The sequence below is a fragment of the Symsagittifera roscoffensis genome, unplaced genomic scaffold (assembly GCF_963678635.1).
Source record: "Symsagittifera roscoffensis unplaced genomic scaffold, txSymRosc1.1 SCAFFOLD_242, whole genome shotgun sequence".
Taxonomy (NCBI): Eukaryota; Metazoa; Xenacoelomorpha; order Acoela; family Convolutidae; genus Symsagittifera; species Symsagittifera roscoffensis.
In genome coordinates, this window is record NW_026970869.1 from 46,161 (window position 1) to 70,192 (window position 24,032).

General features: G+C 36.1%; 1 protein-coding gene across 1 annotated transcript in view; it reads right to left on the bottom strand.

The window, feature by feature from the left end:
- The window catches only part of LOC134856016 (annetocin receptor-like), a gene marked incomplete at its 5' end in the record, with an annotated part of 45,341 nt that overhangs the window by 17,443 nt on the left and 3,866 nt on the right, over window positions 1–24,032 (bottom strand). The window contains 1 exon segment of the mRNA XM_063872388.1: window positions 16,053–16,214. Within this exon segment, the coding sequence (XP_063728458.1) occupies window positions 16,053–16,214 (162 nt within the window).

Sequence of the window (24,032 nt, forward strand, 5' to 3'; positions counted from 1 at the left end):
CCGCCTTAGAAATCGTTCCAAATTGGTTCAAGAAAGCTTATATGCCATAATTGATATATTAATAGGAGCGAAATCTATCTTTTTGTACTTTATATGGCGTGTGGGGGGATGATTTTCATAAAAAAAATCAAATTTTAGAAAAAAAGTTTTCATTATTTTTTTATTTGATTTTTTTTTGTTATTACTGCTCATGAAATCTCAAAAGGCAGTCGGAACATTCAGGGCTTCACCCTGATACGAGCAGTCTTGTTAAAAGTATATAATTGACTTTCACCTAAGTATCTGAAATCTGTATTTTTTACTGTAGTTAATCGATTTTATCTAACTTTGTCACAGTGGGTATTGTACAAACAGACGCTACAATTTTTTTTAAAAAAATTTAAACTAAAATTTTTCTGATTTTTTGGTTTAAAATGTTTGTTGATAGTTTTTATGAAGGTTAGGTTGAAAAGCAGCTGTTTCTCGTTTTTATGAGCAAAAACAGAACCTACAGGGACAGAATCTAAAGTTTATTTTCAGAACCGACAGTTTATTTTCTTACAATGAAGACGCTGTCTGGATTACATGTAATTTATCACTACAATTTTTTCCTATAGAAAAATTCTTTCTCGTTGAAAAATAAAGAAATTGAATTCGTTAGAAATTTCCTAGAGTTTTGCTGCAAAATTATAGAAGCTTATTCAATAACCAGAAACAAAAAGGTAATTGGAAAATTATCAGTTCATTTTGTTTGAATGGCTTTTGTTGTTGACGTAGGGTTGCTTTCAAATTTCGTACAATTTTTGAGAAACCACTTCAAATTGCTATAAATCTATGAAAGAAAATGTCCAATAGATTGAAAATCCGATGTCGAAATACACATTTTTATCAAATCGTTACGTAAGAAGAAAAAAGAATCTCGAAAACAAACCAAAATTCGGTGAGGTGGTGTTCATTTAAGAAAACCATTGCATTCTATTTCAAATTGCCATTTTTGATACCCTCTGCTACCTAGAAAGCCTCTTTGCTCTAGCTGGAAAAATTTTCAGCGAACTTTTTTGGAAAGCAAGTATGACATTTTGCCTTTTTTCTCTAGCATTTTCGGTTTTTCTGTATGAGTGAAATTTTTGGAGGTAGGATTGTTAATTTTTTTTTGATTATTTGTCATTTCGGATTTTCACACAGCATGTCTGTCAGCATCATTTCAGTAATGCTAGGTTGACTTCTTTTTTGTTGTAGAGCAGAAAAAAAAGCCAAATAATTGTTGACCTCTGTTGTAATTAAAATCCTCAGTTTTTTTGCTGAAATGATTTTCTACCTAAGCAAAAAACTTCGTAGTATTTGATTTTTTTTTAAAAGTAATGTTTTTTATTTTTGAACGTAATTCTTTTTTATATGGAGAGGGTGAGAAACAGACCACAACACTTAATGGCTTCGTGCCCTAAGTGTAAAAGCTAATAAAAGTTTTTTCTAGAAAAGTCATGACCAATTTTTTAAAGTTTTTAACTACCAGGCGCGAAACTGATATTTGTTTTTGACATAAGTTTTTGTTTGAAAATTTTAATAGTGTTCTGCCAGAATTACAGTCACGGGACATAGAACTTGCTTTTATAGTTTCTACGATCCAATGACTTTTTTTAAATCATTTTCTTCGAAGCAATTCCAAATATAGGGTTAAAATTTTGACGCATGTGAGATGAAACTGTTTCAAAGAAGCCAATTAAATCAAATTGCAAAAAATATTTACTTGAAGGCGTGAAATATCCGGTCAACCGCAATTAGTTTAACACGTGTTTTTGCTTTGGAAATATCCTTGCTCTATCCATAACCCAAGGAAGTAAAAAAGAATTTAGTAACATAAGTTGGTTTTTGAGAAACTAATTTTTAACAACTTGACTAACTTTTACGGCTGGGAAAAGTTCCTCAGTAAAAATTGAAAAAAAAAAATAATAAATAATAAAGTTTGTATTTACTTTGGCAATAAAGATATATTGAAAGTTTCTGAACACTTTTTTCCAGATAATTGAACAAAAATTAGAGACAACCAAATTTCTCATGAGAACCCTGCGCATGGATCTCAGTAAGCATATAGTACGCATGAAAAAAAAACATGCGTTTTGTCGGAAATTAGAACTAAATAGGCGGTAAGCAAACTGTGGCAGTCATAGGATGCTCTTTATTCTTGCACAAAGCTGAACAAAAATGAGTCTAATATTTTTAACAAGACTACACATATCAGGATAAAGCCTTGATTGATCCAATTGCTGCTCAAACTCATATAAGCAAACCATCTTTTAAGGAAATTTAAAACATTATAAAACCTCAAAGAAAAATTGAAAACAACCTTGATGTTTTCTACAGGGTTAAAATGTTTTAGAACACGCATTTTAAAGAACAAAATGAATAAAAAGCGTCTGCATTATTACTACTAGTTGCAAAAAACGCATCAAACCAAAGAGAAATTATATTTTTTTGAGCATTGATTTTCCCAAACTAGATAAATGTTCCGACTTTTGATACGGAAGTAATGGAATATTTCTGCTCGGGGTGGGTTTTTTTCTTCAGACAAAACTCTTTTTAACTAGCCATTTTTGACGGAATTTTTTATATCATTCGAAAAGTATTGTTTTCCTGAGCTTAAATTTGAAAAGATTTTTCACCTGTGATCTTTTTTTTAAGTTTAGAGAGGTTTAAAGATTGACATTATGGCCAATTTGGGACAATTAACAAGCGATATAATGCGCGCTATTAATGCGTAAGCGGAGATTTAATCCGTCTTAGAAATCGTTCCAAATTGGTTCAAGGAAGCTTATTTGCCTTAGTTAATTAGTTAATAGGAGCGAAATCTATTCTGTTGTACTTTATTTGGCGCGTGGGGGGATGGTTTTAGAAAAAATCAGAAAAACTTCAAATTTCAGAAAAAATATTTTTTCATTTCATATCATTACATTTAATAAGTTAATGATTTTTAGGTAATTACTGCTCCATAAACCTTAAAAGACAGTCGGAACATTTAAGGCCCTGATACGAGCTGTCTTGTTCGGTTTTGAAATCACAATAAAGTTTGTGTTTTTTGATCGCAGATAAAAAAATTTTCCCAATTAGATTTCAGAGCGTCAATTCAGAGCGTCATTCAGATGGTAAAAAATTTCACTCAAAAAGGGAAAACTTTGAGAATTGTTTAAGAACAAAGCACACCGAGCACATATATTGCATTCATTCGTTGAAAGTCAAAACAACAAACTGTTTTGTTTTCAGTTCAAGTTCCAGATGTTTCTTTATTCGAGTGTGTGCTTGATCGATAAAATTGGTTATAACTTCTTTGTTTTGAGGCGCCAATTCATTAACTCTTTGACTTAAGTCTTTTTTTTTCACTCTAATTAGTCTGAGTAACAAAACATTTGAACTGTGTTTTTTCTCATTTTCCCTGAAATTATTACTGCAGTTCCATTTCAGGTCAATGTACAACTGAAGGGATTCAATATTGTTCAAGTTTGATTCTACTTAACGCTAATTTACCTCACAATTTGTGGTGGAAACGGAAATGATAATCCAAAAAGTTTATTTTGAAAGTAAAAGCTATTTAAAAACTGTTTCGACTTGCCGTGGTTTTCTTAATGTTAGAAATGTGCATTCAGCTAGGCCCAACCTTTTTTTTGAGTGATTAGTTTATTTGGACGCATTAGTGTCTTCAGTCAGCTTGAGGTTAAAATGCAGCTAAATCTCAATATTAATCAAGAAAAGGTGAAGTCAATTTTTGAAAACAATTGCATAATCTAGTCCAAATAGTAATTTCCCGCATTTAAGAAAAGTGAAAACAAATCGATTATAATGGATTTTTGTGGTCTAAAGTGTTGTAAATATAATCGATTCCCATGTTACGTTCAGACAACAAAATTGGACTAAAAATGCATTTTTAAATCCATTTGTTCTCGCCAAAACAAAATGCATTGTAATTCATTTCGAATCCATTATAATGGATTTTATTATAAATAGGAAATCACATTAGAATGGATTTTTTGCCTCTTTATTTTTGTTTCGCGCGTCGGGCAAAGTTTTGCAAAAGATTTCGTTAAGCTCCTCCACCCCACCCCTAACGTTTGCCCCTTTGCTCCCCCCCCCCCCACTGAAACCCCCCATACCTGAACACCCCCCGCCTGAACAACCCCCACCTAGACATCCCCCACGCCCACCTTCCCATCACTGAACCCCCCCCCCCCTGAACACCCCCACCTGAACAACCCCCCCACCTGAACACCCACCCCCCACCTGATCCCACCCCTCCCCCACCTGAACCCCCCACTCCTAAGCTGTGAACCAAACGTTACTTTGTTGTAAATGGGCAAACGCTAGGGGGTAATGGAAGGGGATTTAGTCCACCTCCAACTTTACTATCAACAAGGAACAACAAGTAACCAACGTATCAGCGTTAATTTAAAATGTAGAAAAGAATTCATGTGCATTGAAATCCGCATCTCAGCAGAGGTGAAAGAAAATCGATTAGAATTTAGTTTCATTGTCAGTGTCCACAATAGTGAAAAAAATCGAATATAATGGATGAAAAAAGGATTTTGTTGCCTCAAAAAAAAAGTAATAATAAAATCTATTTTTAATTGATCATAATCGATTTGTTTTCCCTTTTGTGGACACTGACAAGGAACTCAATTATAATCGATTTTTATTCATGAAACTCTAGTGCGGGTTAATATGCTCTTGTACATCTTGCTAGAAAAAGCTCAACCAATTATCGAGGAGCATTTCCGGGAGGCAAAATGCTACTCTGCAAAAAAAAAACACTCCGAAGGTTTGAAATCAACAACTTCGTTTCTTGTAATCTGGCTTTCAAATATCTCAAATTTCGACAAATCAGCCGTAATTAGTGTTTTCAATTCGTTGTAGAAAAAAACCTATTTTGAAAAAACTTGTAAATTGGATGTGTGCTCTAAATTCTGAGCATTTTTCTGTCTTTGCACAAGTAAAGCATTTTTTTCCGGCTTTAGAAGAAAGTGAGGAATGTATATGCCCTGGGTAGCTTGCACTAGACAAAAAGGGGCAATAAAACAGTGCCGAATAACAACCGTGCCAAAAACGAAAATGCTGTTCAGCAATGCCAAAAACTATTTTGAATATTGTTTTTACTCATCCCAAATCACTGAGAACATTATCATACCAAAATCTGCGGAAGTTGAGAAGCCATAAATTGCCATTTTAATTGACGCCGCTTTTTAAACAAAAAATGGTACAAGCGCGGCGTCATTATTGTTTCCGAACGAACAATTAACTCAACAAATTGTCGAGTTTTCTTCTCGATTTTGCTCAAAAACAAAGCAGTATTCAAGCAAATTGCCATTAATTTGCAAACAGAACTGAAAAATTTTCAAATGCTTTCATTTTTTGGCAATGTTGAATGCCTCCGATTAAAGTGCGGATTGGCAGCTGGAAAAATACTTGGATATTTTGTTTTAATACGCGATTATTTATGTGTGGCAAATTATCCCGCTGAAATTCATTCCAAATTGAGTTGATGCAAAATATTTGGTCGTAATAATTTCATAAAAGACTCAAATTCTTACACCCTTTTTATTGTCAGCCTAAAATTCATAGTAGTCAATATTTCATTTACCAAAAGCTAATCGAGACTAATTAATGGGCTGTAGGAACATTCAAGGCTTTGTCCTGATACGAGCAGTCTTGTTCGGATGTATGCACAATTTTTTGGATGTGTGGCATATGAAATATCTCTACAAACTCAGTCAATAGCATATCTTCAACGGAAGCTGGAGTTGTTTCTGTTAATTGGCCCAAAACTATCATAAAGGTTGATTGAATGAGAATCCAGAATCCGCCTGCTGGAATGAGAATCCAGAACTTTCTACGCTGATATTAACACCGACTCGTCAGTTTCGAGGAAACCAATTATTTTCAAACCAACAAAAAGATCAGAGAGCTTGTTAAAACTCATTTTTATTGCTTAGTGGTTATCTTAGCTTTTCATTTGACTGCAAGCTTAAAGAATGGTAAAAACTCTCAAGAGTAAACGAGTAGGAAAAATTTTGAAGAAAATATTGACGATGTTGGATTAGGCATCGTAAATATCATTTTAATTTATCCTTATTGATTTTGATGAGAAAAAATTGGAAACTCCTTATTTTTCGACCTGAGATATCTGAATAGTTTATGGAATTGGTATTCCCATTGGCATTCACACTGAGTTGGTTGAGAAATGATAAATTTTTAGAGTTTTTTTATGGTCTTATAGACAAATTTTTACCAAATTTTCATCATAATGGGTAGTGATTAATAGTGATTAATGCGTCCAATAGGGAGGCATGCATCACCAATCTCAACTCCGCAGTACCAATTTGTCATCTTATTACGTATGATGCGTCCTTTGAACTATGTTTTTTGGCTTGGCTCCTTCCTGGGAAATTTTATCAACCTCGGCAGTGTGAAGGAAAAACTCGACTATAGAAAATCAATTTGTAATTGACTGCAAAAACTTCCACTGAATTAGTCAAAAAACAAAAAATGCAAAGAAAAAAAAGTTGTTTTTTTTTTCGAATACAGTTTTAAACTTTATTGAACCCTCTTTAATAAAACAGTAAGAAAACTCAAGGTAGGACATCAAAATTTCAAAAATGCCATCACGCAAAATATAAAATTTTTCTGAACCTTTTTTATCGGAACCTTTATCAAAATCAAGAAAAGGCAGTGGTATAAGTTCTGTTTAATTCCCCCCTCGAGTCGGATCGTTTCGATAATTGACTCTAAGGCATCAACTGAACTTCGATTTTGTCCGAAGCCAATTTGTGGAACTTATGAAAGTTTTATCGAAAGCGATACGTAAAAAAATAAGTCTTTAATTATCTGATTTGAAACATCCTTTTGAACCGGAAATGTTTTTGCAATTTTTATGCACGCTGGGAAATAGCAGTTTAAGAACACTTGTGATTAACTTTTCAGCGCTGAGGCAATTTTGTTAACTGCTGATTTGAAAAACATGATTCAAAATGTAATATATTTTGATTTAAAATTTTGTTCTCAAATTTTTAGCCGCTTCAACATTCCTTGTAAGTTTTGTCGTTACTCATTAACTAGGCCGCTTTTTTTCGCTTGTGCTATTTTTTTTTCTCCTATGCTGCTTGAGTGACAAATAGTTATCGAAGCCTCCGACCTCTCTGTCATCGAAATCTTTTTCATTGTTTTCATTGTTTTGTTTGCTTCTACCGAATATTCCATTGACAAAATTGAAAATTTTCTGCAATTACCTATTTTTAGCCTCTGTGTTAAGTTTATGTTGATAGTGTGATCTTTTCTTGTACAGTAGAAATTGTATATTTTTTTTGCCTGCTCTTTTTTCGCTGTTAAGAGTAGTTTTTTGTTTCTGATTGAGTTGCTAGAGCCTATAGTTTCTATTTGCTCCATTTTCAATGATGTTAGCTACCCATACTTTTCGTTTTTGATCTTGATTTTTTTCTGGCAACAAATTGTCTTATAGTTCAGGTAAACTCGTAATCAATTTTTCAAAAAGCGTTCTCACGATCAAAAGGTGTGAAAAAGCAAGTATTATATGATAATTTTATCCAGATTTTTTTTATGAACTTGATGTCAGTTTATTTCAATGTCTTCTTCGAAAAACAACTCGAGCAACTTAAGAGTCTTGAAAAGTAACTTAAAATAATGATGGAGTATTTCTGCTCGGTGTGGTTTCTTTAATTCAACGATTTTTCTAATCTTTGAACTCTAGAGGAGTTTTCTACAGCATCGGAATATGAGAAACTGATATGAAAATTCAAAAAGATATTTTGCTCTCATAACGCATAGGCGAGAAAACAATCCAGTTCAAAAATCATTTCATGTTGTCCTCGTCCGAAAACAGATTCAATCAATAAATTCACTGCGCCGATGGATTTCATCCCAGGGATGAATGCAAACCAGAACAAACTGGATATAATGAGCAAGAAGATGATGAGAATTGAGCCAGGCAGGACTGGACACTAACGACTTAAAATCGATAAAATTGAGCTTTCAGCTTGCGTATTTTGGGACCTTGATTTCAGCTTTTAAATACAGAACTTAAAAGTCTTGAAAAGTAACTTAGAATAAGGATGGTACTTTTCAAGACTTGGCAACAAAGTAACAACCTTATTGATTTCGAATTTGACTGACCGATTCAATCAATAACGGGTTACTGAATTAAAACAAACCTTCCATACTATAACTTGGAAAGTTGTTTTAATTCGTGCAAAAACCGGTTAAGGGAAATTTTTAAGGGTTGCTTGTCTCTTTGACTGTAAATATGTGCGGTTAGTTTAAGTACGAACCCGTACAGAAATAAAATAAAAATACAGATATGATACAGGTTAATACATAAAGATACAGGTTAATCCATTTGTTGTGAGATTGTATATCTGTCCTGAACTGTATCAGACATGTTCAGACCTGGAAGATACAACAATTTTAATATTACAGAAAAAAAAATACAGATATGCCCAGGGTTAATCCATTTGTTGTGAGATTGCATATCTGTCCTGAACTGTATCAGACATGTTCAGACCTGGAAGATACAACAATTTTAATATTACAGAAAAAAAAATACAGATATGCCCAGGGTGAATCCATTTGTTGTTAGATTGCATATCTGTCCTGAATTGCATCAGACATGATCAGACCTGGAAGATACAACAAGTTTAATGTTACAGAAAAAAAAATACAGATATGCCCAGGTTGAATCCATTTGTTGTGAGATTGCATATCTGTCCTGAGCTGTATCAGACATGTTCAGACCTGGAAGATACAACAATTTTAATATTACAGAAAAAAAATAAAAATACAGATATGCCCAGGGTGAATCCATTTGTTGTTAGATTGCATATCTGTCCTGAACTGCATCAGACATGATCAGACCTGGAAGATACAACAAGTTTAATGTTACAGAAAAAAATAAAAATACAGATATGCCCAGGTTGAATCCATTTGTTGTGAGAATGCATATCTGTCCTGAACTGCTTCAGACCTGATCAGATCTGAAAAATTTATTTTTTGAAATTTTCGAACGAATTCTCAACTTTTGTCACGTGTCTTGTTTTTTCGTTGAAAATAGTTATTTTAACAAATAACACTAAAACTCGTTTATAATCACGTCCCTCTTTGGGGTATAATGTCTCGAACTTGGTGCTGTCATGATTAGATTTGGACTGCAATTTTATCGGAATTTGGATGGTGGAAAAGATTGTCGAAGCCCCGTCTCCCAGTCAAATGGCGGGTTTGACATTGGCTTTGACCAGAATTTCAAAAAATGATACCTTGAACCGTTTAAAATTTATCAGTGAGTGAGTTTTGCTGGCTTTGTGTTATCTGCACTGGCGTTTTGACCGATAGTTGGTCTTGAAATTTAATGGCTACATGATGAATGGCGATATTCGCTGATGAACAGCTAAAACTGTTTTAGCACATGGCCAAAACTATTTCGAAGTCCTGAATTACTTTTGCTTAATAGTCGAAACTTTTTCGGCAATGTCTGGGCTCCAAATTCGATTATGCGTTTGTTGTCTTGTCATTGATCATGTTTCCTCGAACACTTTTTTTAGAAATTAAAAATCCAGGCTCGACTAAAGTTTGACTTTGGAATTCATCATTTTGTATAGATTTTTCTTTCGCGCCAATTTTCCTCAAAACTATACACGATTGCCTCGACCCAGAGTTATGTATAGAAAACTCCATTAAGTGTTGAGTGAACCTTAACCAAACTTTAATTTTTCTTTTTTATTCAGTTCTTCGTTTTGCAATGATTACTGTAGGTCAATAACACTAAAAAAATAAAACTAAAACTTGTTTAAAATCACGTCCGTGTTTTCAATTTTAGGGAAGGCGTAAGTAGTAAATGTGCACGCCGAAAAACGCTATTTTCTGTTATAATAACAAATTAGATCAATTGGGTCTTTTCTGTTTCAAACTTCTGGAAAAAAAAAAAAAACGGCGGTTGTCCGTAAATGTGGTTCATCTCGAATGTACTTTTGTCTGTAAAGTGTCTTTTTCTTTGGAAACCCTATGCTTTAAGCCCTTAAGCGGCTTGCCTGACGTTTTATCCAATTACTTGGTTCTGCGCAACTAAAAGCAAAATATAAAAAAAAAATCTGTTGAGAAAATCTGCGTAGCTTCGTTGTTATAGATATTTCGAGGGAGTCGCCTAAAACACATCCGTCCTTCTGGAAACTAACTAGTTTTTGACCACCCTGAAATCAGAGAGATAAAGTTTTTTTGAAGTTTGAATGAAAGCTAAATTGGTTTATTTATTTGATCAATCGCAGGGGTAATTGTTTTGTTTTTTATTTATTTAACGTGCAATTCATAATTTGTTTATCTCGTATACTTTTATTGAAGGTTGGTTTTTTACTGCTGTTTGGACGAAAGAGAAATCAGAAGTTTTGAACAAACTTTGAGTGCGACATTGAGGCACGGAATATGTCTAAACCAGGGGTCACGGCTGGTTCTCTGTCTGGGCTGCCTAGTGCAGCAGTTGTCTGCCTGGACCGACTCTTCAACCTCAGGTGTGTATGTTCTCCCCTCCCCCTAGTGCTAGCTTCGGTGTTTTTTGCGTTGTTTGCCTAGCCCTAGTGGTTTTTGCTTAGTCTGGTGTGTAAGATAAAGGATTCTTGCTCGTTCGCTGCGCTGTTGAGGCTTTGATTTATGCTGAGGGGTTGACAAACTGTGCATTTGCTCGCGCACAGTTTGTTGTCTGTTGTGTAGTGATTTTCTTAGATTATATTAAATTTTGCTATGCTGTTTAGACCACCGGAGCAGTTGGAGTCGTCACTGGTGCTCGGCTGGTTCTCTGTCTGGTCTGTCCAGGGCAGTAAATGAGTCGCAGTGAAACAAATGAACGTCATATTTGAAAAAGAAGGAACAACAATATTAACAAAATAAAAATTTTTCGAGCTCAAAGTTTGATATATCTCGACAATTTGCTGATTTGTTACAAATGTTTTATAGCCCAATACCTGATATACAATGATAATTATCTCTGAGTGCATTGCATTTTTTAGAGCTCAAAATCTGATTTATGGGCTCTTTTCCAGTTTCCATCCCCTTGTTTTCTCAAATTCAATACTTGAAAATTTTTAAAAACGACTTCTAATGTTATAAACTGCGTTAGGGTTGGGAAATTGGAAAAGAGCCCAATTATGTGGTTGATTTTCTTGTTCTTTAACATCTGGCAAGTATTTTAGATAAAATATTGGAAATAATACACTTCAATAAATCTTTTAAACAACTTGTTTTTTCGCATTGTTTGCAAAAAAAAATGATCAAAACTGTTTTTAGACCCTTGAATCAATCTGTCCAGGAGTCTTTTTGAAATTTTAGTGAGTGGAAATCTATGCAGCAAAAATTTGGAAACCAGATCTGAGCATCTTAAAGTCTTGCCTTTATCAGATCTTGTCCAGACATGGTGCATGTTTCGTTTGGACATGGACATGTCTGAATCAGGACTGAGGCAGGTATGGATTCTATCTCAAAAGCAGATCTGCTCAAGGCCTGATTCAGACCTGGGGCACACATGGGTCAGACCTGGTGCAGATATGTTCAGATCTGACCCATATATGTTCCAGGTATGTTCCAGGTCTTGTGATAGAATATATACCTGCCTCAGTCCTGATTCAGACATGTCAATGTCCAAACGAAACATGCACCATGTCTGGACAAGATCTGATTTTCAAGTTTTTGTAAGGTACGGGAAGCGAAACCTTGACAATCAGCTAGCTGCCCGACCCTGATCTACCCTAAACCGGACCTGACCGATGAGGCCGATACAACGAGGACAAAATGTGTTATATTTAATTTCCCTCGAAATTTCCTCGATATTCTTTTCTTTCCAGTTCACCATCTCTTTTGTAAAACTATGAGAGCTCCTGGGTCCTGTTGACAGGAAACATTATCGCTGATTCAGAAATATCTCAGTTTTGTGGAAAAATTCACAAGTAATTTAGGCATATACCAGCTTTATAATATTTTTAGCGAAGCAATGATAAAACACTGAATCAACACTGATTTTTTTTTTCAAAATTTTGAATTGATATCAAAGTTTTGCGGACATTTTCTAGAGGGTTTTCACTTCATTGAAATTCTTAAAAATTTAGATAAACGAACTATGAGTTAGCTAAATTTAAGTTAAGCCCGTTTCAGTTTTTAACTAATTTTCAAAAAAAATTCCCAAATTTTCGGGTTACTGGTTTTCGTCCTAGTTTCTATCGGTTCAATTTAAGCTTACAAAAGCAAATTTTTTAAAATGTAGGGTTTATACTTTGCAGCTTTTTTACAGGATGCGTTTTGCTCTAATTTGAATAGATTATACTAGGACTAAAACTTTACAAATATATAAAGCTACTATGCCTGATTTTGATTTAAATTTTTTTTCTATTTTATTAAATACTCACACAGTAGCTGTTTATGTTATTTCAACTAGGTCAGATTATTTTGCGTAATTTTGAGAGCTAAATTTATCCAATTGGAATTAGGTGTTTCAGTTTGGTGGGTCGTAAATATTTCTAAGTTAAAGGAAATTTTTAAAGACAACACTTTTATCTTCTGCTCAACAGGTTTCGACCCAAACTTTGACGCCGCTCGATAAATGATTTCCATTTTAAGGGCTGCTTGTAAACTTCGTCTGTATGAATTCGTCTGTCGCAAAAATCAAAGTGGAGCCCTTGTTTTTTTCTTCACCGGTTTTTTTTTCGGTTATAAGGCCCAAAATCTTTATTTCAGTGTTTGAAAGTCAAATCAAATTATTTGACACTGATTAGTTGAATGTAGTGAACTTAATCTTTTAAGGTATTGGTAATCAATAAGTACAAAATAGTACTTGTTCTTAACTTTATCCAGTTGCACAAAAACTTTGCAAAAAAATTTATTTGCATCTCTTATTTTCACGTAAGCTTTGTTTTTGATCGGTGCAAGACAATTCGTGCAATTAAAATCACTTAAAATTTATCACAGGCAAAAATAGTTACAAACTTCAATTTTTCTATTTTTCATTTGTCGTTGTAAGCTTTGAGAGTAGACAATCTTGAAAAAGTTTAAGCTAATGGCAGGAAACAAAAAGCATAAAATTTTCAGTAGGTGGCCATACAGTGCACTATGTGTCGCATAAATTAGTGTAAGCTATGTGTCATCATTGGAATCCACAAACAAGTCTATAATTATGATACAAAATGTCTTTGGATTCCGCGCAAAAACATCTGTAACGTAGGTTTTGTCGTAACAAAAGTTTTGCCGAGGGTTCCGCAACAAGCCGAGCGAAAATAGCTAGTTGTTTTGAATTTCAATATGTGTAATCAAGTTCTGCAAAAATAAGCACCATCATCAATCAACAAAGCTAATCACTGAGTGCTCATAAAACTTTCAAATGTAGGAAACGTATGAAAAATTGGCTCTTTTCTTCTTTCAACCCCACGTTTCATTTTTCATTTTTCTTAGTTTTTTTTACGTGTGATTACGGCTAAATGAGTGATGTAACGATTTAATGTATGAATTTAAAATCTGTTCACAATAATTAGTGTGTTCACCGTGCAAAATTATTACATTGTGGCGACTTCAAAATAGTTTCTAAAATTTAAATTCAAATGTGGGGGGGGGGGGAGTGAAAAGAGCAAAAATTGTATATGATTTACTTGACGTAAAGTTTTTGTCTTCTGGAGCTCAGAATTGGAAAGTTTGTTTTTAGAAAATGGCTTTCTACCCCCAATTTTTGAGTTTTCTGTTTTCATAGTTGATTTGAATGTAACTATGGCTGAACGCATAATGTTGGGATGTAAGGTATGAAACATAAATCTGTTCACGGTTGCTAGTTTTGTTCGGTTGCTAGTTTGTTCAACTTTAATTGCATAATCGCCAAGTATAAGTAGTTTTTCATAATGGAAATTCAAAGTTAGGCGATTGGAAAAAAGCCGGAAAAACAATCGCGGTTTCTCTGCTGAAACTATTGATTTTTATACTCCGATTGTTGTGACCATTGACAGTTTATTTGATTCCAGAAAGACCTCCGTACGCAAAAAAACTACTATAACGCAAAATGAGTGGCTTTCGAATTTTTGACCTCATCGGCGCGACAACTCATGCTGGCGGCAACTTAAAAATATTATAGTTTGTTCATATCAACTTAGTTACTAAATGTTTTATTTTGAGTCAGTTTTCTACATGTTTTGTTCAATCCAGTCATAAAAATGGGAAACTCGAATAAAGTAGCTTTCGCCGCTGCAATATTGGTTCGACACGTAACTTGACACTCTGTACAGACATTTCTGTTCCCCAGAGCGATTGAGCACTGCCAATAGCCCCCTGAACCTCAGTTGCAGATACTGCTATGTTCGCTGCTTCTTTTCTTAAGTCGCGCGGCTTCAGTCTTTTCTTAAGTCGCGCCTTTTAGGTATTTTTGTAAGTCGTGCCGCTTAAGCCTTTTCTTAATCGGGCCGTCGGTCTTTTCTTAAGTCGTGCCCTTTAAGTCTTTTCTTAATTGGCACCGCTTAAGTATTTTTTTAAAGTCGCGCCGCTTAAGTCTTTTCTTAAGTCGCGCCGTCAGTCTTTTCTGACGACTTAAGCGGACTTTTCTCACCACCTAAAGAAAAGACTTAAGCGGCGCGACTTAAGAAAAGAATGACGGCACGACTTAAGAAAAGACTTAAGCGGCGCGCTTTAAGATAAGACCGACGGCGCGACTCAAGAAAAGACTCAATCGGCGCGACTTAAAAAAAGACCTAAAAGGCGGGACTTAAGAAAAGACTGAAGCGCGGCGACTTAAAAAAAGACCGATGCCGCGATTTAAGAAAATACTTTTACTATTTTGTTCAGTCGCTCATGTCGCGGCGGTTAATTCTCAGTCAAGCCGGTCTGGTTTTGAAAGTTTTCAGTCGCGCCGGTCGAGCCATTACCTTAGGTCGCGCCGGTTCCGACGGTGTTTTGAGTCGCGCCGTTTCCGACGGTGTTTTGAGTCGCGCCGGTCGCGGTAGTTTTTTCAGTCGCGCCGGTTTTCAATTGCCAAGTTTCGGTTCCGCCGGTCTGGAATTGCCAATATAAAGTCGCGCCGGTTCGGAACTGCCAATATAAAGTCGCGCCGGTCTGGAAAGGCCAAATTTGGGTCGCGCCAGTCTTTTCTTAACTCGCGGACCTCGACCCGGGTTCCAATCAAATTCGTCAACCAATTGTTTTTTAGATTGATAGGTGCAAAATAGGGGTTGAGAAATTAAACGATAAGCAAATTAGACGGAAGCACTTAAAAGGAAATTAGACGATTTTGTAAAACTGCAATTATGAGAGAATAGATGAAAGTGAGAGAGATTAAAATTGCTTTACAGACAAATTGAGTGAAAAAAATAAAATTGTTTGCAGATAGCAGTTAAGTTTTGGTGGCTAAAAATTTTACATGTCAATCATGCATAACTTATTCAATTCAAAACTCTCCTGCAATTTTCGGAGTTGACATTTCATGTTCATTTTGTACTTGTGAAACTTGACTCTTAAGAAAAAATTTTGTTGGCTTTTTCCTTTTCATAGCAGTGACGTCTAAAATGCCAGATCTGAAAAAAAATGTCGTCTAAATTAGTTTTTGTAGCATCCGTCTAATTTGCATATCGTCTAATTTCCCAGGCCTCGTGCAAAATATATCACTTAGCACTTAGCATAGCGTGTCGGGGAAAACTTTCAATATAAATCAGGGAGAAAGCTCAACAATTTACACGTATTTGAAGTCTTCATTGGTTTTTCAGATCAAACATTATTTTATACGTTGAAACCCTTCAAAATTTTGCCCTAATACATTTATAATTGTTGGATTCCAGTTGCTTAAGAGAGCGCACTGGGTTAATTGGATACTAAGCACGCGTAAATTGATCCAATAAAATTGCAATTTCGACCCTTCTTACGTTTGCAAAGACGAAAAATCAATTTAATTTAAAGCACAATACATCAAGGACTTGTAGAACTTTCTACGCTATTTTTCTTCAGACTTTTGAACACTAAAAAGGGTTTTGGCCGAGATTTTTTCTAATCAATATTTTAATTAGTGAATTCTGTTGTGATACCTGTGGAATGGAAGAGACGAGGGCGACTGCGACGCTGCCGATGATGAGGAATCGGAGCTTGAAGGGGTTGGACAGTCTCTGTGTGAGGGGGAAGGAGAGGTTGAGACATCTGTCCACTGATAGGCTGAGGATGAGAAAGGTCGACAGAAGATCCAGGAACACCTGTAGAGTGGAACCACAGAATGTTAATAAATCAAGATATCTACCTAGTAAGAGATGACTCTCCTCTCATCATCAAACGCAACATATTTTTCTCTGACTATTTTCATATATAGCAGTGTAGATTCTATTGTTAAGAAGTAGTTATTGTAGTGAGTTTTCTCTTGACCAATGCTGCAATTGAATGCGATCATATTCATGCTTTTTTAGTCTTCATTAGACAAATTAAAAACTTCATCAGGGAACTGTCAGGGCTGGCTTAAAATTGACATCTGCTAAGCCAACTCTCTTTCCAATTTACCAAATCAAATTAGAAAGAAACCTTAAAAAGGTCATTCAAAAAATTTAAAGTTTTTTCCGGCATGTTTTCCAACCCACGTGGCTTTATGCGGAAAATGCTCTAGGTGATACTTCTTAGTAAATTTGAGCCCAAAACGTCAAAATCTTAAGATGGTGCAAAAAAGCGTCGAAAACAAAAATTGTTTGTTTTAAGACTTTGTTTGCCTGAGAAAAACATTCCGATTGCTAATAATATTTTTTTACTTTTTTTTCTATAAAACACGTAGCAAATTAAAAAAAAAACACTTGTCGTCATCGCAATTGTTGGAGAAAACTAGGTCTTCATAACTTGGAAAAAAAGAAAAAGTTGTTCCAGGAATATAAATCCTTAAGAGTGTTACCCGTTTATTTTTGTTTTCAAAATAGTTGAATTTTGAAAATTTACAAAAAAAACCAAAACGAAACAAGGATGGCTGGTTACTGTGCAAGTAGCACAGATTTTTTCCGACCATAGTTTTTAGAGAACTACGCTTTGAATTTTTTTCCCAATTTAGTGTAGTTTTCTCTGCTTGGTGTGATAAAAGGATCTGAAGTAAAAATAATTTAGGCATATTAGACAATCATAGCAACACATGCAAACAGGACACAAATTTTTATTAATTATAAAAATGACTAAAAAAAATTTAAATAAAAAAAAACTCTTTGGAGAAAGTTTTTGAATTTTTTGAAGTTTTTGGTTTCCAAAATGAAGCTAAAAAAACTCGTTTTACTTGCTTAAATATAAGTTTTAACCTCTTAAAGTAGGCATAGTCCGATGATTATTTGTGGTACCTGATTTTGCGCGGAAAGCAAAAAGAAAAAAATCTAAATCACACCCGAATACAAATTTCCTCCCCGTTTTCAATACTAAGAATAATGAGACACTGGCTTCAATTTAAGTTGTAAACTTTTGTCGACACAAATTTGCAATTTTCTCACTCAGTTTTTCTGACCCCCTTAAAAATGCTGCATTTTTTACAGAAAAGATCATCAATTTTCAATCACATTCTAGGTCCTCTACAAAGAACATATTCCGGTTTATAAATTTGTAATTTTGATAAAAATGCAAAACGTTTGTTGGGAACTATTGATTCGATTACAGGATGCTGCTTACAGGAGCTATATCCTCTTTCAGAACAGTTTCTTGTGCTTGGCTTCCCCGCATCTAACAAAAATGATGAGAAATAATTTTAACAGACGTTTTTTCTGTAAAAATTTATCAGTCTAATCGATTGCATGTTGCAGACAACAAAATGGATCAATTATAATCCAGTTAAAATGAATTAAAATGGATTTTTTCCACTTTTTAATAGTTTCCGCAAAATTTGCCATAAATTCTACATTTATTAAATGAGCAATGCAGAAAATTTGCAAAGCGAGATTTCTACGCCTAAACTTTTTTAAATTGAAAAACAATTTCGTTAACCTCACCCCATCCAACCCCAACTTTTGTCCCTTTGTCCACACCCCCACCTAAACCAACACACCAACCTAAACCAATACCCCCGCGAAAACCTAACCCTTCTCCCACGCGGTTTTTAATCTTGATCCTCCTTCTCTCCCCAAGCGTTTCACCGGTCATTTATTTTTTTTCTTCTTTTTTTTCGGTCAGAAAAGACATTTTTGGAAAGATTTGATCAAATTCAATTTTTGGGCTCGCAAACCCTTGCAAAACAGTCAACCTACAACTTTACTACCCCCTAAGAATTCTAAATTGCTGTGATTTGTCTTTTGCTGTTTTAAATGACCTTCGGTATTAATTAAATACCGGTTAATGTTGTTCGATATGACCATCGGTCGATCGTAGAGTGATCGTTCAGTTATTGTTTTAGAACGTTTTAAATTCACACACTCTATTTTATCTGTTTTATCTTTTTAAGTAATTGTACATTAGTTGTACATAAATCGTAGATTAACAGAATACTTTATTATGAGTCAGTCTAATGATTCGAACGTACGTGGAATCCCCCCTTCTGGCCAAACCACACTCTAGAGCCACCGCATGCCTGGACTCAATGGAGCGACCAATTCAATTGGCGATAATTGCAAAAGAAAATCTGGACATAGAGAGCCTAAAAGGACCGGAGGTACCAGAAACGCAAATCCCCATTTTGGAACAAGTAACAGGAAGCGAGTCGGACACGGACAGAGCCAGTAGAGAGACGAGAAATAAGAACGCAATGAAACAAAACCAAGCCGCCAAAGAAAAGCGGATCAATGAAGAGAAAAGAAAAATCAACGGAATGAGACGGACGGAAGCGTATAAGAAACTGCGTTCAGTCTTATTTTTTAGCTCTAGGGAGCAAAAGAAAAAGGGGGTCTTCACTCAAAAAAACCCGAGGTTCAAGATTTTAGCAATCTCCTTCACAGAGTTTTGGACCTTACTTGACGCAGCATTCAACAAAACTCCTAACACAACGTTCGAGAGGTATAAATTACTAAACCGCAAACAGAAAGACCGGGAATCATATGAACAATTCTGGGGAGCACTAATGACTTGGCGAGTACTTGTAAAATAAGAGAGAACGACGAAGCCGAATGGATAAGAGATGTTTTCATTTGTAACATGAGAACCACAGATACCCAAAAGAAACTTCAATCAGCAACGATAAGTCCGACAGAAGCACTCAACCAGGCCTTGATCGACGAAAAAGTATATTTTGACCACCAAAAATGACAAATATGGCAAAATCGCCGACCAATGGGCCATTTTTTGAATCTTTTAACAATCACAATCAGATCAAGAAGGAACCAAGTTTCAACATAGAAAGAAGCAACGCGTGCATGAAATGTGGGAACCCATTTACGAAAGGACACCTAAACGTATGCCCAGCGAAGGATATAACATGTAAAAATTGTAATTACAAAGGACACTTCGCCAAACAATGTAAATCTCGTAACAAACGACCCACTGTATATACTGTAATTGATAACTATGTAAATACTGAGAATTGTACATACGCCTCACCGGAAAGCTCGTGGGGCGAAAATCAAGAATCTTGCGATGTGATAAACGGCTGGAACAAATACGGGCAGAGCGACGACGACGACTTCTCAGTACTTAGCGTGAGAACGATTTATGACGAAAACGGGCTGGAAACCAAGAAACTGCAAAACATAGGCTTGATATGGGAGATAATCGTGAATATGAATATCCCGATAGACTCAGCAAGCCCTGTAAGCTTTTTGAAACAAAACGCGATGCACCAGCTCAAGCTAAGATACACCAACCTGAAAATCTACCTCGTGGAGAAGCGGATTAAAGACTTGTAACTTGTATTGTGGTTTCACTGACGGTACTACCAACATCTTAGGAAAGATCATCGTTAGGACACAATCCAACTGGTGGATCAGCGAAGAAACTCCGTTCTTTATAACTAGAGGATATGAACGCAACATTCTGGGGAATAACAACTTACCTAAGTTAAGCATCAAAGTAAAACAGAAGAAACGCCCCATGGTCAACCATGGTCAACCAACCACCATTTGAGAGTAGGTGTATAAATTTGCACTCATCAAATGACAAAATTTTTAGCGAGTTCAAAGAACTATTCACCAGAGAGGGAAAAAGTTTCTAACGACCACAAAGTAGCACACGTTTAGTAGCAAAGTAGCAAAGTAGCACAATTCCTACCGACCAACGGAGTACGACCGTTGGTCGGTAAAATGGACGCCATCAAAAATTTACCAATCCCCAAGAACATTTCGGAATTGCGATCGTTTTTCGGCTCGATAAATCAGTATGTGCAATTCGTCCCGAACTTTTCAACTTTATGTTCCCCACTACGTCTACTGTTGAACAAAAAAATCTGTAGATAAATGGGATATTGTTCATTCCTCAGCCTTCGAAAAAGTAAAATCCGAAATTGTAAATATCACAGAAAATAGCCACTTAAACCAGGTTAAAACCGGATGCTTCGCATAGCGGACTAGGCGCAACTCTAGAACAATTACAAGGGGGCCAGTGGAAAACGATTGCCTTCGCCTCAACGTTTTTTTAAATAACCATGAAATGAAGTATTCTACGAACGAACTAGAATTACTGGGTGTGGTGTGGGCCTCAGAACACTCGAGAAGTTAGCTTTACGGGACAGAATTCGAAATTGTCACGGACCAAAAAGCCTTACTCTCTGCACTTTCGGCAAACCACGGAAATAAGACTATGCATAACCAATTTACCCGTGGTTAAACGTGGTTAAACAGACAATATCTTTTAATTTTAAAATTTCCCATATCCCAGGAAAAAATTTGGGTTACGACGAAGAATTTTCCCACCTTCTCACTACGACGAAGAATTTTTTGTCGCTTCAATCGACAAAATTCAGAATATTTTATCTTATAGATCAAATTTTAGTTCTGTATATGTTAATTTTGTAGATAGACCGTCGGTCGCAATAAATACTAATCTTGTCGTGAATAGTAATATCCAGCCGGGAGTAGAAAATTCAAGTGACGTGATTGGTCAAAGTTTTTCGAATAGCTCTGTAGCTAATTTGAAACTCAAATTTTTTGTCGCTATTATATCTTGAATAGCTCAGTCAATAAAAGTTTGCGATAAATACCCCATACGAGCAGACAATTGTACTTCCAAGTGTTAACCTATCGATAGTTGTAAATTTAACTTCAGGAGCATCACTTTCTCGGACAAGGTCCTTTTACATTTCATTTTTAAAAATATACAGTTCATACCTCAAAAGAAAAAGAAATTCGAAATTACGAAGATGGAGGATATTACTGGCCCTTTACTCATAATTCCCGAAGAACACAATATCGCCCTGAAAGTGAAAGATGACCACCTCCCAGACGATCATGCAAGCCTAGTTAAGAGTTACAAAGCAGATTTAAACTTACCCACGTCTCCGATATTCCCCGAAAATCACTGATCTAAGAAACTTCTACAATTGATGACGAGAGAAGACAAAGTGATTTGGGACTTGATCGAGACAATAAAGACGAAATGACCAATGGGCATTCATGGAACGTATATGAGAAACTTTTCAAAGGACCTCCAATAAAAGTCGACCTACTCTTTCTAGACAACAATATAGTCGCACCGGCTACTATCAGGGGAACTTTCAGCGCAATGCTACACGAACCCCACCCAAAAGCCAGTTTGGGATGAAGTCTCTCGCGGAATACAGTTGGTGGCTTTACATTTATCGAGAGATTTACTATCACGGTAAGATTTGTAGTCAATGCCTGAAAGCCGGCAACAACCTCAAAGTTTTGTTAGGAACCGACAACATTACAAAACTGCCGACTCTGAATTTTGCTGACGAAGAAATAAATCTGGATTTCGCAGGACCTTTGGACGCGTTTTGGGGAACACAAAAATACATTCTCTCATGTATTGACCAATTCTTTAAATTCCTATCGGCCATGATAGTAAATAATACTTCCTCGAACACGGTTATTTTATTTTTAAACGACTATTGTCACCTTTACGGATAACCAAGGAAGGTTAGAGTCGACCATAGGCCTTGCTATGCGAAAAATACAATATCGAGATCAATTTTTGTACAGTCGGCGACCATCGATCTAATGGGCTTGTAGAACGAATGGTTTATACGATAAAGTCTAAGTTATTAGCAATTTCATTTAATTTACCAAAACCTTCTTTAAACTCCTTGATCGAAAAAATTATCTGGAACCTTAGAATCAAAAAACAAGCTTCAACCGGTTGTACTCCGTTCGAGAAACACTTTAATCGAACGGCTAACACTAGACAAAAAAATCTGATTTCCTTTGATAACCGTTTAGATAAAAGGGAAATCGATTCTATCTAACCGACGGGGCAGAAACTGGGAATTGCACGATGGTGCGGAAGACGGTTATCTTGACGAGGACAAAAACAGCCCATCGGACCCGCAAGACAACCTACCGCTAGCTCAGATAATCCCGAGCACACTTACACCAGAGGTTCACAACCAGTACAGAGGCCCAAGAAAATCGAAGAAATTAGTTGCTGGAGGTAAACTATATACAAGGGCTACCACCTGAAAAAATGGGGAACCTTATTTTAACTTAGTAAAGAAGGACATCGTTGACTCATCCGATCACACAATAACTCTCGATAACGGTAATATTTTACAAAAATCGGACATGGCTATCAAAGGAAAACTACTCCCCGGTCCCAAAAAAATTTCGGTCAACCAACCATCCATCGGGCACAATTCACATGTACGTTCGAGTTTAGCCGGTAAGAGTAAGCTATCTCCGCCAAAGAAGACTATAGTGACAGACAACCTCCAGCTAAGGCAAGGCACCTCAGGAGCGGGCAAGCCAACTCAGACGTCTGATTCGCCAATAGACGCAGAGACAACTCAAGACCTCATCAATATTTCCTCAGAGTCTTCGTCCTCTTTAAGCTTAAACTATTGGGACGGGATAATAGACGACTATTTTGACGACATGACCAACAATAACTTACCTCTCAGCCACCCAGCCGAGTCTAACAACTGGTTAAGTGTTACAGGTGATGCTCACTCTCCTCAAACAAGACCCAACCTGTCCCTCAACACAGACCAACCGGCGATCATAGAAGTGCCAGACTCTACTGAGATAGAAGGCTTGGAGAACAGTCCAATCTTGTTGGACAATGCCCCAGAAGGTGTGGCCCCATTGATTTCCCAACCAATACACTCCAAACTGCGCAGGAACGTTGGATCCCCTCAATTCTTCGGAGATCGGCGATTTATAGATGTGGTTTTGGAAAAAAACTACCGGACTACAGAGTCAGTTACAGTGCACGACTACAATTTCAACCAAAACAGAACAAACATCTCCATACCCTCACCTTCAGACCTGTTAACACCATTAGCGGAGGCACTTACCCACGGAGGCACTTAAACTTACCCACGTCTCCGATATTCCCCGACAATCACTGATCTAAGAAACTTCTACAATTGATGACGAGAGAAGACAAAGTTATTTGGGACTTGATTGAGACAATAAAGACGAAATGACCAATGGGCATTCATGGAACGTATATGAGAAACTTTTCAAAGGACCTCCAATAAAAGTCGACCTACTCTTTCTAGACAACAATATAGTCGTACCGGCTACTATCAGGGGAACTTTCAGCGCAATGCTACACGAACCCCACCCAAAAGCCAGTTTGGGATGAAGTCTCTCGCGGAATACAGTTGGTGGCTTTACATTTATCGAGAGATTTACTATCACGGTAAGATTTGTAGTCAATGCCTGAAAGCCGGCAACATTACAAAACTGCCGACTCTGACTTTTGCTGACGAAGAAATAAATCTGGATTTCGCAGGACCTTTGGACGCGTTTTGGGGAACACAAAAATACATTCTCTCATGTATTGACCAATTCTTTAAATTCCTATCGGCCATGATAGTAAATAATACTTCCTCGAACACGGTTATTTTATTTTTAAACGACTATTGTCACCTTCACGGATAACCAAGGAAGGTTAGAGTCGACCATAGGTTTTCTATGCGAAAAATACAATATCGAGATCATTTATTGTACAGTCGGCGA